Source organism: Typopeltis vanoorti, chromosome 3, assembly GCF_054136105.1.
Source record: "Typopeltis vanoorti isolate ZY-2024b chromosome 3, IOZ_Tvanoo_1.0, whole genome shotgun sequence".
Classification (NCBI taxonomy): Eukaryota; Metazoa; Arthropoda; class Arachnida; order Uropygi; family Thelyphonidae; genus Typopeltis; species Typopeltis vanoorti.
In genome coordinates, this window is record NC_143551.1 from 116,531,387 (window position 1) to 116,546,297 (window position 14,911).

Consider the following 14,911-nt stretch of genomic DNA (forward strand, 5'->3'; position numbering starts at 1 on the left):
TTAATGTCAGATTTAAGAAATTGATGAATTTGTTAAGTTCTGTTTCTAAGGTGAATTGTAGTCAGTTACTATAATCGTTGAGGGATGTTTGTAAGCGGGAGATGTGCGAGGGTTTGCCAATGCATAGAATATCGTCGACATATCTGCCATAAAAGGTGATGCCGGGGGGAAAAGAAGGGCAGAGTAGAAGTGATTCAATGTGTGCCAGGAATAATTCTACAATCTATACTTTATAAGCATTAGTTTTCTCCAACTAAATTTTGGGGTTGCCTACTGCAGTAGTGTAGTATGGAATTTCACATTTTTGGTAGACTGTTGTATATTAAAAGAATTCAAGACATTTCTTCGACAGCACAGTGTCAAAAAACACTCAACAGGCATGCAATCAGGAATACATATCCATACTTGAAGAGTAGAAAAGTCATTAAAAGCCTTAAATGTGGAAAGGCAGCAGGAATAGATGATGTTTGATCAGAAATACTCAAGTATGGGTGGAGTGGCTGCACTGCAGCCTGGACAGGGGAATGATTCCAGATGATTGGAGCAGAGCTCTCACAATACCCATATATAAAAAGGGAAATAAAACTGAATGTGAGAATTACAAAGGTATTTCTCTATTGAGTGTTCTTGAAAACATTTGTGCAAATATACTTGGGAAACAGTCGAGAACAATTGTGGAAGGGAAGCTTGGTGAAGAACAAGGCTGGATTCAGGCCAAATAGAGACTGCCAGGATCAGATTTTCACTTTATGACAAATAACTGAGAAATTGTGGGAATATAACAGAGATCTGTATTTAAGTTTTGTAAACCTGCAAAATGCATATGACATGATGCCAAGAGAAAAGCTATTTAAAATGCTACAGTTATGTAGTGTCAATGGAGCATGATATCAGGCAATATTTAGTCTTTATTTGAGTTGTAAGTCAGCAGTTAGAATTGAAGGAAGTACAGGAAGATGATTTGATGTTAAATCTGGTGATTAAACCTGATATCAAAATTGGGGATGTTAATCTCAGCTCTTTACGTTATGAAGATGATCGCGTACAAGTCTACAAGATTCCCTGACTAAATTGAATAACTGTTATAATAAATTTGGTATGAAGGTCAGCAATAACAAGACAAAGACAATGAAAACAGGCAGAAGCATTGAAAATATCAACTGCATTGTGAATAGAGAACCTATAGAACAAGTAAAACATTTCAGCTACTTAAACACAATTTTTAGTGAAAATGGTAAATTAAATATGGAAATAGACAACTGAATGAAAGCTGGTACAGTAGAAAGTCAAATGAATAAATTCATATGGAATAAGAGCAATTAGTCAAAACACTAAATTAACTGTATACAAGACAGTGTTCAAACCAATTTTAACATAGGGATCTGAGAGCTAGGTTAGAAGTAAAACACTTGACCAAAGACTAGAGACTACAGATAGAGTCCTTAGGGGCATCAATAGATAGCACCAATGGCAATATCATACTAAAAATGAGGATATTAGGAAAGAACGTGACGGTATTAGCAGAGCTAATCTCAGGTATGATCCCTTAAACAGAATAGGAGAGGAAAGATTAGCACAACAAGTGTTCTCTGCCAGGTTGGCAGGAAAAGGATCCAGAGGAAGACCAAGATGTATAGGTGGATTGATACAGTAGAAAGTGCCAGAAGACAGAAATAAGATCTGATAATGTTGAAGTCATGACAGATAACAGATTGATTTGGAGTAAAATTGTTGATATGAACTTAGTAATGATGTAAGTTCTTCATGTAGTACTATCATAATATCCTGTACACCACTTGAGAGTACATGTTATGAATATGATGATCAATTCAAGACATTATGACATAAAGTGTCAGAAACAATCTATTCACACCTGCAATTCCCATATTACTAATGTTAATTAAAATAAATTTAATACTTTCAGTATTTCAGGAGTCAAACTGTCATCATTAGAGAACAAAATATAAGATGCATGTACATAGGGACTACACATTCAGTAATGAAGATGAAGCATGTCAACAGAGTACGCCTAAAGTCCTAAATAGTATCCACTAGTGAGAGACTAAATTGGGTATTGTTAGATGTTGGGCTGAAGTACATAGGATAAGAGCTTCCCAAATTTGGGGCGCTTTCATGCAACCAAATTTGTTTGATTTAGAATAGTTTAAGGCAGAAGCAGATTTACAACACCACAGAAAATATCACTACAAAAGACTTTTCCTTGAATCTGCTTCTGCCTCAACAAGCTACTCTAACCTCAACAAATTTGGATACATGAAAGTGCCCCAAATTTGGGAAACTCTCATCCTTCATACTTCAGTCCAACAGCTAAGGATGCCCAGTTTAGCTAACTAAAGGGGCACTATTTAGTACTTCAGGCCTAAAGGGCAATGTAGTACACTACACTACACTTACATTTATTTTTAGTTAATGTTAGTCTAACATTTTAGTTAACATTATAGTTTTCTTTAAAAAATAGTTTTGTATTACAATCAGGAAACTAACAACATGAAAATAGTGGTAACAATATAATGTTGAATGATATGAATTTCGCCACCTGTGAAATTCATGGTGTGCAATGACCATCCTGCTTACTGATAGCCAGAAGTGGCTTGAAAAATTCCAGATTATTTAAAAATAAATAAAAATTAACTTTAAAAATTATAGAAAAAACCATTGGCCTGCTCATGGCACTAGGGTTTACAACTTTCCCATGCATAGGAATTGCATACAATAATAATAATAAAAACTGCTGATGAGTTAGGTTTTGAACATGTTCAAGTTCATGTTAAAAATACTACAAATCATGCAACATTTGAAATACAGCACAAGAGAAAATTATCTTCAGTTTCATTTCTATCACACTCTGCAAATGAATCTTAACTAATGAATTCTAGTCATATATATACTTACATTGTTGACACTGAAATTCAGAGAATGAGGACAACGTTTAGGACCTGACCAAAAAGGGGCACCTGAAGTTGTTAACTGAAAGGAAATTTTTAACATTTATACTTTCTTCTTAAAACATGTTCATTAAATTCGTAAGTTAAAATATTCTGTAAAGCATAATGAACAAAAACCAAAATAATACTTTTTGTTTTGTAATTTTGTAATTATTAATGAAATATTCTTAAACCTTTATAAAATGATCCAATAGATTGTAGGTGTCATTAAGTTCAGCATTTTTGTCAATAAATGTATCTGTGTTCATGACCCCACATGGCACAATCACAGCATGCCAACATTTTGTTTAAAAATCTTGTAAACCATACTAAAGATGATGAGCATCTGCTTTTAAATAAGTAGTTAAGAAGTTTCAATGATGCACAAATAAGATATATTATTGTTGCCCATAGGGAATGCCAGATATTCATCTACCTTTCTTCTCTCAAAACATTTTATACAGCTTATAAGTCTTGCTTATAGGCAAGAATAACACCTATGTTAACACTGCATACTTCAATGAAAAAAACGCAAGGATATACAGGTAACACTCGTATAACGTGTACTTATACAATGCGATTTCGATATAACACTGTCTACAAATTGTAGTAACCCTTTATCGTTTCATATATTTTTCACCGAGCGACTTAAAAATCAAATTTTATCTTCATTAAAGTTTGCCTGCTTTGCGGGATGAAAAACTCCAGGATACAATGAGAAAAAACCCTACTGTCCACACCCAAGACTGGCTAACTTGGTTATGGCTGAGGAAGATCTTTCAGCTCCTCACGTCTCTGACAGGAATCGAACTAGGACACTCCTTCCCCAGACATATGGTTGCAAAGTGCACAGCCACTAGGCTAATGGTGTGGACAAAATGATAGATAATGTAAAATTTTACAAGGTATTCCTGACTGTATTCTAACACCATACTGATACTGTTTCATTAATCTAACTGATAAGCTTAGGCGTTGATGGTTATTCATGACTTATTTTTCACGGTATTAACAACACCACAAACACTTTTATCCACAAGGATGTTTTATTAACGCTAATATTTCGCTGATTTTCAACTCAGCATCATCAGAGCACAACACACATGTAAACGCGACAGTGAGTGAGTGAAACAATATAATTGCAAAAGACAAAAGATCTAAAGTCCTATTTTGGCGCCCTCTAATGAAAAAAAAAAGCAGCAGTTATCCAGGAGTTTTTTTTAGGATAACCGTCTCCCAAATTTTTGGCAAATTAATGCAACCATATTTGTTAAGGTTGGGAGAATTCTTCAAAGCCATTGCTGACTCAAAAAATAATCTTTCAGATCTATAACAACTCCTAAATAGCACATTCGTTTTCCTCCATCTAATCCTGTGTGAAGGAGTGTCCAAAGCGTGGTCTGCCAGTCCCGACTTGCCATAGAAATAGTAGCGAATGTATCTTTCATGTTCTTCCAGGCGGATGTTCACTGATCTTCCTGTTTGCCCATAATAGGCCAAGTCACAGTCACATGGAACTTCATACACTCCTGGGTGTGCTAAAGGGTGAAGTTTATCCTTTGGCGAGCGGATCAGAGTTGCCAGCTTGACATGAGGCTTGAAGGTGGTGCGAAGGCCATGTTTCAACAATACTTTGGCTATCTTTTCTGATGTACCTCTGATATAGGGAATGGAAATGGTCATGTTGTATTCTTGTGTATTGGGGGGGGGGAGAGTAATGGGCCTATGTAGTATTTTTTCTATTTTGTAGGGATTGTAGCCGTTGGCTAAGAACGTATGGCGCAGGTACTGGAGTTCAGTGGTCAGAGCTGTATCGTTAGAACAAATGGCTCTGGCTCTGTGTGTAAGTGTTTTTAAAATGCCGTACTGTTGGACTGGATGATGATGTGATTGTTTATGTAGGTATCTTCCTGTGTGTGTAGGCTTCCTGTAAATAGAAAAGGATAGTGATCCATCTGAAAGGCGGGTGACTAATGTGTTAAGAAATGGCAAGTTGAGCTGTATCTGTAGCATCAGTACCTTCATCTATCGCCAAAGCATAAAATTTGAAATTGGCAGCTTTACTCTTCAAATCTCTTTTAACAGATTCCCTATTTCTTCAATTTGCCTAGCGATAGTTTGTTGAGACAAACTGATTTTAGAAAAATCAATTTTTTTTTTTTTAACAGGACAAACTATCTGTGATGCTTTCAATACATTGTACAATAAACTGACCATCAGTAAATGGTTTTGATTTTTTTTTGCAATCAGACTTGCTACCACATAACTAGCTTTTATAATAGTCTGCTTGAGTTGTAACTTACTTGAAAAAAACTTTGTTGAGATGACAGACTTTTCTTTCAGTTCCTCTATTTTGTCTTTAAGAAACATTCCTTGCTATACATTGAATTTGGAAGCATGTCTTTGCAAATGATAATGTTTGAAAACTGACACGATTTCCAAACAAATCAAGCATAGTGACTTGTTAGTTTTCTGAACAAAAAAAGTATTAATTTGTCCAATTTTTTTTTAATTTTATTTTATTTTATTTTTTTAAAAAATTTATTGAACTCGCTTCCTTCACTCACGATTTTTCTTTTTGGTTCTGCTTTCTTTTGAGACGACATTTAATGCATGCTGGAGCAAAAAAAAATTAATTAAAAATCAAATTTTATTTTTATAGTATTAGTGATGTTAATGTAATTATAACGATAATGAGCAAAAACTATTTGATAAATTTTTGAAATTCCTATACCACAGCTGCAAAAAAATTATTTTAACTTAATAAATTATTTTACGAAATAACACAAGAACCTCAAGTTTAATAATTAAAGAATACCTATATATCTGTTTAATGACAAAAATGCCCATCTTCATAGGAAAGCGCACATGTAAATAGGTTGAAATATTATCGGTAATCGTTGCGTCTTACTAGCAAATTGCACAAGCACATGTAACGTCCGATACACGCAGGTTTTGATTTGACTGACTGTGTGGTGGGTGCAGGAGGAGAAGTTAGCACTGCACCATACCCTTCTCCACACAGTGTTCTGTTGTCACCCATGCAGTCAGTGCGCAAGCACCGTGCACTAGTCATGAAAAATATTGCTAAAATCACATAATAATGTTAAAAGTTTAAGACCTTATAGGGCCACACCACTAACAGTCCAGGGTCACATATGGCCCACAGTTTGGACACTCTGGTTTAAACCAATAAGAATACAATTTGATCTAATGTCCAATCCTCACCTTCTTGTGAGGATTGGACATTAGATCAAAAGCCCTATTTAGTTCTCTGCATTCTATATGGAGGACATTTCAAATGACAATATGGAGGTCTCCTCCCAGTCATGCAACGTTGATCCTTTGGATGACTTTGGATCATTCCGTACCACTACCTAACAATTTTACTCCTATCAAAAACCCTATTTCTTAAACAATACAAAATTCAACAATTTTAAGAATGCCATAAATATGCATTTAAATTTGTAATATTGTAATAGAAGGAAAGGTAAGAAAAGATTATACAAGAATGTAGTACTTTTTAAATTTAAAGAGACAAAAAGGATGTGGTTTGAAAGCATGTAATCTACTAAATATTGCTTTATTCAAAGCAATATTCAGTAGGAATACAGATATATAAGAGGTACATGTGGTTCAGACCATTATGCAGTTTTCTGTAGTATACCATTTCTATTGTAAATGGTATTATGTAGTTATTTGCTCAGGAAAGGAAAATCCTAAATTATATAAATCTGTACTAACCATCTACATTTATCATTTCGATATTCAGGAAAAGAACGAATCCCTAAGTTTGAGAACACTTTAAAAATTCACTGAAGTAAATTATTTCTATACCAAAAATAATAGCTCAGGAAAGAAATAAGCCATGTAAGTTAAAATTTAGTCACATCCCACATTTACTTTCAAAGAAACTAAAAATGCTATTTACCTGGTCAGGAGGAAAGTTATATAATAACTGTCTGATTTGGTTATTATACTGTTCTTGCCAGTGATGCCGAGCCCAGTTCACGCAGTCTTCAAAATTATGGGGTCGTTCATCTACTAATACTCTCTTTACAGATTCCAATATCTCAAGCTATAAATTCAGTGTTATTCAAATAAAAAATTCATTAATATCATAAAATATTGCAGAAAATATTCATATTAATTAGCAGTAATTTAATAATTTAATGTATCTCATCTGGACGAATAGACAAAAGGAATCATAGCACTTCTCACTGCTGGTTGACAGTGAATTTTAAAATGATGTTGCAAAACTGCTACCACTCGTTTTAAAATGCTAAATGCCAGTTCAGTTGAGCATCATCCATTGAGGCACCTGTAGAAGACACACAAGGCAGTGATTGAAGTGAGAATTTGCGTGCAAAGGGATAAGCATTTTAGAGGTTGACAAAGTAACTGCTCCAAGAAAAAACTGAAGGTAAATATCCGTCCTAGAAGAAATAATTGCTCTTCTCCACTTATTAAGGATAAGGAAAGGGTGAACTGAAATCTTTTATACACAAAAAAAAGTTTAAAACTGTTTTGCAACCAGTTTATCTTCACTCCATTGAAAAATGGCATGAAGAATTATGCCATTTTTCATCCAACAAACATCCCTAGATCATGAATCTTGGGATGTTTGTGGGATGAAAGTGTTTATCATCAGAAAGACAAGGTAATTTATGTATAAGAGGGAAGGTAATGGAATACAAGTCAGGACCCCTTCTGCAATTAGTGGGAGAATCCGGTGAGAGAAATCCATCCGCAAGTATGCAGTGCCTGACCAGAGATGACACAGAGTGGAAGGTAGAACAAAGGATAATTTGCTAAGTATGCTTCAATGCCAAGCCTGATCAAATGCTTTAGAAAGATCAAGAACAAAAATTCAGTTTTCTCCAAACCTTCATGTGACTTATGTCTAGACAAAGGTCAGAAGATCTCAAGTGAATCTAAAATGGATGAATATTGATCAAATTCACTATTTTAGAGAAGAGTGACAATAATTGTCACCCCAGAAAGTTTCAGTTCTGGAATGCAACTTTTCAGTGTAAAAGAGGAGATGAGAAATACAATTAGTTGTCTTCTGATATCTGCTAGGAGGCAAAGTAAATCTGTAAATTTTAGATGTTCTGACCACTTTAGCAGTTTCATGAGAATGAGGGGGGGGAAATAACACAAACAACCAAGGCAAGAGCTGATTTGCCTCAGTTGTTTACACATTTCAGAAAAATGAATGACAGAAGTTCAGTTTTATTGCAGTAGTGCCATGTTAGTGATCTGTCATTGCTATATGATGTGTCACGAGGTGCTTTTATGTCAGAAGCATGTGAATTTCAATCCAGATGTTGACAAGAGTAAGCTGAAAGGAGGTATAATTTTTACAGTGGCTACTGCATAAAGGAATTCTAATTATTTGAATTCCAGATGACCAGAGCAGAGATCTTATAGTAACAATCTTTAAAGAAGAAAATAATTTGTGGTATATCTGCTTATCAAGCAATTTTTAGGCACTCCTGAGTAGTAAGGAAGTAAGAAAATTACATGGAAATTTTTATCCTCACCAGCATTGATAAGCAGTTAGAAGTGCTTATAAAATTCTGTTCTATGTTAACCAACAGTACTTAGCTATGAATTTTAACATACTGAACAATTGAATCAATTTGAACAATTACAGAAAATAAATAAACACCGAATACAGAATAAATAGAGAATAAATACAGAAAAGAACCATTCATCGGTGTAATAACCTTTGGTTGAGTGACAAACTAAAAAACTGGCAGACACTAATATTTTTTTTCATTGATATATTCTTACATTGTCAATTTTCTTACTTTTGTGACTAACCGTTAAATGGTTCTCTCCAGCAGCAGCACAATCACTGCCATAGGCATGGCAAAAAAAAAAAGTGCTGCTCTACAAGTAAATAAAAAAATATTTGAGGTTAGTCAGGTTCTTTCTATTCTTACAATGACCTAATGAGACATCACTAAAATATATGTATGTTCCAGACAGTTATTGATAGCATTAAATACTTTAGATTTTAAACAATCATTTTATCTTAAATAAGAAAAGAAACCCAACTTCACACCAAGACAACTAACATGAGATTGAACAAAACTGGAGTAAGGAGCAAAGAAGATAGGATAGCAAATACCATGATGAATCCTATCTGAAACTTGCATCAGTAAAACTCAAACAGAACGAGTTACAGACATGTTCGAACTTGTACATACTGCCACAAGTTGCCCACAATTCTTACAAGTTTTGACAGGAAAATTTAGTGTTTTATATAATTCCTGTTCATATCATACTTTCCTTGATTAAATTATTATTATCTCTAATATTAAAACCAGCCAGTGACCACATAATTTTATAACTTTAGTCATCCAAATTCTACTCTCTTTCGAAAATGAAGGCATGAGTAGTAAAAAAAAAATCCAACTACAGATTAGAGTTCCTCCAATTACATGTTTGATGCTTCACATACATAACATGTTAATATTTTTTTCCCCCCTTCAACCAGTCATGTTTTCTGTCCCATGGCACACCACTCATGGCATTAAAAGAAAAAAAAAAAATTGTATTGAATGTGGATATACTAAATATGCTGACAGCAGCAACAAACAAACTGCAGTGTTCATTTTCAAAAAGTTGCCAAGATTGGAGGGATGAAAATCGGAGAATGAGACCAATTTTGCTTTATAGCTGCCTAACAAGAGTACCCCTAGTAAAAATTTGAAATTTTGATTTGGTCCCTCATGCAACTTTTGTGCTTTGAATTTAGTCACTTAATTTTTCTCTAAACTTTGAAGCAATTTTTTTTTTTTTTTTTTAAGGGAAAAAAAAAACTTCAAGATGCTTTTGGATATACATAACTCTCTCTCTCTCTTGGATTCATCTTAAGACTACAGGATGGAATACACAATAGGGAAAAGAGCATCCCAAACATCTAAAATAGGAGGCTGCCATTTTGACAAAAAAGAGTGTCTGAAAATGCAAATGAAGAATAATCAAATACACACCTTTAGCATTAAAACAGAATAAATTTTAGATAATCCTGAATCCAAATTCAGGACGAAAGCAAGGATTTCCACTAATCCCTTCGGAAATTGTATGTGAAATTGTAGAATAAAAACAGTCACTATAAGAGGATCCCAGAAAAAAAAAAAAAAAAAAAATTCTTTCATAAAAACTGAATTATGCAAGATTCACATCTCCACTGGCAATTTCACATGACATGACCATGTGATCAAAGCAGTTCAAAGAACTAGCATAATTAGATGCTCAGAAACATTTAATATTGCTATGTGTAATAAAATTAGAAAAAAAACTGGATTGTAACAATTATCTCTTCTATAATTAAAAAATTTAAATTCTGCTAGGCATGCATATATATTTCATTAAGCACAGAAAATTTCTCTAATTAATAATATAAAAAGCAAATACTCATGTTTTTTTGTTTTATTAAAATAACTTATTTTTGTAACTTGAGTTCATAAAAATATTCTAAATTATTTCACTGAAACCGTAATAAATGTTTGAGCTTGGTGCCAGGAATATGCCATAGCTTCTATTGACATAGAAGCTATGGCATATTCCGGTAATTGGACCACATTTTTTTAATAAGCTATATAAAACACAATGAATTAATAAAAGACCCAACAAGTTTCGTAAGTCATTTGACTTATATCTTCAGTGGTAAAAGGTAACTTAAAGTTTAAAACACAAAGAAAAGAGAAATTATTAATAATAGTTCATACATTACAGTTGCATCCATCTGACTATTCATAAAATTAAAAATCAGAATGCAGATTCAAAGCAGTGCTGAGTTTAAACAATGCTGGATGATGCTACGTTCTGTTGTTCACGTTCATAATGTCTGAGGTATATTTTTTTATTAAAGCTAACCAAACTTGGTGGGGAATTAATCCTCGATTTTTAATGCATTGTGTTGGTATTTTAAGCATGTTTGCAGCTTCTTTAAATTTTCTTATGTAACAGTTTTTTCTATGTACGACAAGTTTGTTTTCTGCCAGAGTACATTGTGGCCAGTGAAGTGATATGGAAAGCTAGAGCCTGATTTGTGTTCTCTTCTGTTTTCCACATCCTTTTGGTGTTTGTTCATGCAAATTTCCCCAGATCTTCCTGTCTGTCCTATGTAGCAGATGCCACAAGAACAATAAATTTTGTAAACACCTGGTTTTTTTTAAAGGATGAGGAGGAGGTTTCGGGGGAATGTAGAAATCTCGAAATTTTTTCCAGGGGCAGAAAAGCTACTTTGATGTTATATTTATTAAGTAATTTAGCCATTTTATCTATAACATTTTTGATATATGGAAGCGCGATAGTGTTTTTCAAATCTTGTTTCTGTGAGATGCTTGTAGGAGGTGTGTGGTGGATTTTTTTGATAGCCTTCGTTTCATAACCATTCTTTTGAAGGATCTGTGTCAAATATTCTAATTCTTCATTTCTCTGTTTTTCTGTGCTGGAAATGTTATACGCTATGTCCCCTTAGGGTTTTTATTAGACCTATTTTTTGCGAAGGGTAGTGGTGTGAGGCTGCATTAAGAAGTCTTCCTGTGTTGGTGGGTTTTCTATATATTAAGAAAGAAAGTTTATTATCCTTTTCATTGATTTCTAATAGAATGTCTAGAAAAGGCAGTTTCCTAAGTTCTTCTTGTTCTAAAGTAAATTTTATATTATTATGCCAATTATTTAGGTAATCTTTGAAACGAAGAGTTCATCTGTTGTTCCTGGCCATATGATGAAAATATCGTCCACATAGTGCAGCCATATTTTTGGTTTTTTTATGATAATTGTTTAAAGCATTATTTTCAAAGTTTTCCATAAATAGGTTAGCTAAAGCTGGAGAGAGGGAAAGCCCACAGCCAATCCTTTTCCTTCCCAAAATTTGTCTTGATACATGAAAAAAGTATTATTTATACAATGTTTATAAAGATGGGCTTCTGGCCTAATGTCCAATCCTCACCTTCTTGTGGTGCACCCTGTTGGGTATCTACTTTGATACTGAACGAACGAGGATGGGCTGGCAATTTAGGATTTAGCCGACCAAATTGTATTCTTATTGGTTAAACCAAAATAAAAAATGATGGTACAACATGACAAAAATTCATGCCGGCTGGGGCTTCGCCCGGTTAAACAAGGCCCCCGTTGTTTTTGCCAGGGAACCAGGGCAAACAGCGAAAAGTCAGCTACTGAAACAAATCTGAAAACAAACCCCAACTCAACATCACCAGAGTTAAAGATCGGTACTATCAACGTAAGAAGCTTGAATGGCAAAGAAATGGAGCTAGCTGAGGAATTAGATAAGTACCAGATCGACATAATAGGGGTGACTGAAACAAAAAAGACCAAAACTGGTGAGATCTTTCTGAGCAATAAATACAAAATGTTATATTCAGGCAATGACAATCAAGGAAAAGAAGGAGTAACCATAGTATTCAACACAAAATACGATGCTAATCTTCTTGAATGGCAGTCAGTCTCAAGTAGAGTAATGTGGGCAAATATGAGAATGGGGAACTGGACAATGAGACTTATTTGTGCGTATGGTCCCACAGAAGGTTCTACTAAGGTAGAAGTGGAGGAATTTTTTGACGCTTTAGAAAAAGCAACTGACACAATGAAAAAGGAAAAGTTGGTCCTTGTTGGGGATCTAAATAGCAGAGTAGGAAATGATTGTGAGATATGCAAAAATATTTTGGGAAAATAAGAGCAAAGCTAATAATAATGGCAAATATCTGTTGGATTTCTGCTCAGGACATGGACTGGTTATTACTAACACCATGTTCCAACATAAAAATGTGCACAAATTCACATGGAGAGAAGAGGCTAGGAATAAGAAAAGTCTCATTGACTATGTTATTGTTGATAGTGATGTTTTCTCCTTGGTGCAGGACACCAGAGTGTACAGAGGATTTGAAATTGGAAGTGATCACTATTTAGTCTTGAGCAGGATAAAATTGAATTTCATATTGAAAAGAATAACATGTAAGAAAGTTTTAAAGCGAATAAAAGTTGAGCAGCTCTCAGATGTGAACTGTAGACTAAAATACAGAAAGATTATTGAAAAGAAAATGAAAGAGTTTGAGAACAGGAATCAAACCTTGGAGATTCATTGGCAAACTCTGAAGAAAACATTGATTGATTCTGCCAGAGAGGCATGTGGTGAGGTTGTGTGCAAGGATAAATAAATCAGAACTCCCTGGTGGACACAGGAAGTTAAAGAGGCAGTGAAGGAAAAGAAGAATGCATATCAAAAGTTCCTGGCAAATAAGTCAGCATTTACTCTTACAGAATACAGAGACAAATGTAAGAAAGCTAAATAGTGTGTAAAACTAGCTAAACAAAAGTCATGGGAGGACTTTGGCAAGAATATAGAAAATAAATATCAAGGTGGCGGCAAGATATTCTGGAGGTTGTTGAAGAAGCTTAGGAATGGAGGAAAGAGTGCTGTAAAAGGAGTTAGAGATGATAAAGGTGACATGAAAACAGGAGAAAAAGATATCCTTGAAGTATGGAGTAATTACTTTGAAAAACTGCTAAATGAAACAAGCAGTGATGACAGCACAGTGATAAAAAACACTGACCAGGCATGCAGTCAGGAATACATATCCATACTTGAAGTAGAAAAAGCCATCAAAGGCTTGAAATGTGGAAATGCAGCAGGAGTAGATGATATTCGACCAGAAATGCTGAAGTATGGTGGTATAAAAGTCTTACAGTGGCTGCACTGCATAGTTCAGAAAGCCTGGACAAATGGACGAATCCCCGATGATTGGAGTAGAGCTCTCATAGTACCCATATATAAAAAGGGAAATAAAACTGAATGTGAGAATTACAAAGGTCTTCAAGGAGATTCACAGTTTTGTTTCTTGGAACATTTGTAAATAGGCTGACAACATCCAAATTTGCTAAGATGTCTGAAGGTCCAATACAAATATCTTTTACTTTTTGAATAAAATGTGTACTGTTCTTGATGAAAGAAGATGTTTTTCCTGTATGAGGTAAAATCATGTTGGCGAGATGTTTTGCTAAATTAGAGGTCGGAGAGTCTCTACCATCTACTATTGGTCTTAAGGGAATACCTATCTTATGGATTTTTGGTACACCATAAATTCTTGGAACTAATGGGTGTTTTGAATGTAGAGTTCTTTTGAGTTCTTCAATCCAATTAGGTATCTTTTTGATTATATCATTGGTTTTATTGTGAACGCACCAAGTGGGATCTCTGTCTAAAGGTTTATAGGTATTAGAATCTTCAGAGTTCAAAACTACTGTTGCATTCCCTTTATCTGTTTTGTTTATAATGATATTTTTGTCTGATTTTAATTCTTTGAGGGAAGTGTATTCCTTGTAAGGAAGATTCCTTTGAGGTAATTTACTTTGTAATAGTAATGCTGTGGTTTGTATGCAGATGAGATTACCAGGTAAATTTCTTATTCCTTTTTCTATTTCAGCCATTATGTCAGTTTTTGGGAGGAAACGTGGCGTTAAGGCAAAATTGAAACCTTTTAGGAGTAGATTATTTTCTTCTCTTGATAGGACTCTTGAAGACAGGTTGATAACTACTTTGGCATAATCTAGGTGTTTTCTTTGTTTTTGTTTTTCGTGAAGTAAGTTGAATTTTCTGATTAAAGTATGCTTCTTCCGATCAGAATTGTCGTAGCCTTGTTATATGTGATGTCTGTGTTGTTCCACAGGTCGATCGGAAGAGATGTGGCTAACTCATTATGTAGAGAAAATGTATCTCGGCTTATTTGTGCTAATTCTGATCTAGTGGCTGCAATCCTTTCTATCAGAAAAGCAAGTTCCATTCTTCGGTAAATTCTGTTGGCTTTATTTATATGGAATGCATGCTTGATTTGGATGAACTTAGGAATGATTTCGTTATCTCTGCATCGGATTAAGAATATTAGATGGTTGGTGAAATTAAGATGTTTAATACGTAATTTCTCTAGTTG

General features: G+C 34.3%; 1 protein-coding gene across 3 annotated transcripts in view; it reads right to left on the reverse strand.

Moving 5' to 3' along the window:
* The window catches only part of Uba1 (ubiquitin-like activating enzyme 1), a 381,832-nt gene that overhangs the window by 79,211 nt on the left and 287,710 nt on the right, over positions 1–14,911 (reverse strand). For all 3 annotated transcript variants that reach the window (XM_090390820.1, XM_090390822.1, XM_090390821.1), the window contains exons 19-20: positions 6,874–7,020; positions 2,914–2,988 (exon numbers count right to left, since the gene is read on the reverse strand). In XM_090390820.1, the coding sequence (XP_090246946.1) occupies positions 2,914–2,988; positions 6,874–7,020 (222 nt within the window). The remainder of the gene's footprint in view (positions 1–2,913; positions 2,989–6,873; positions 7,021–14,911) is intronic.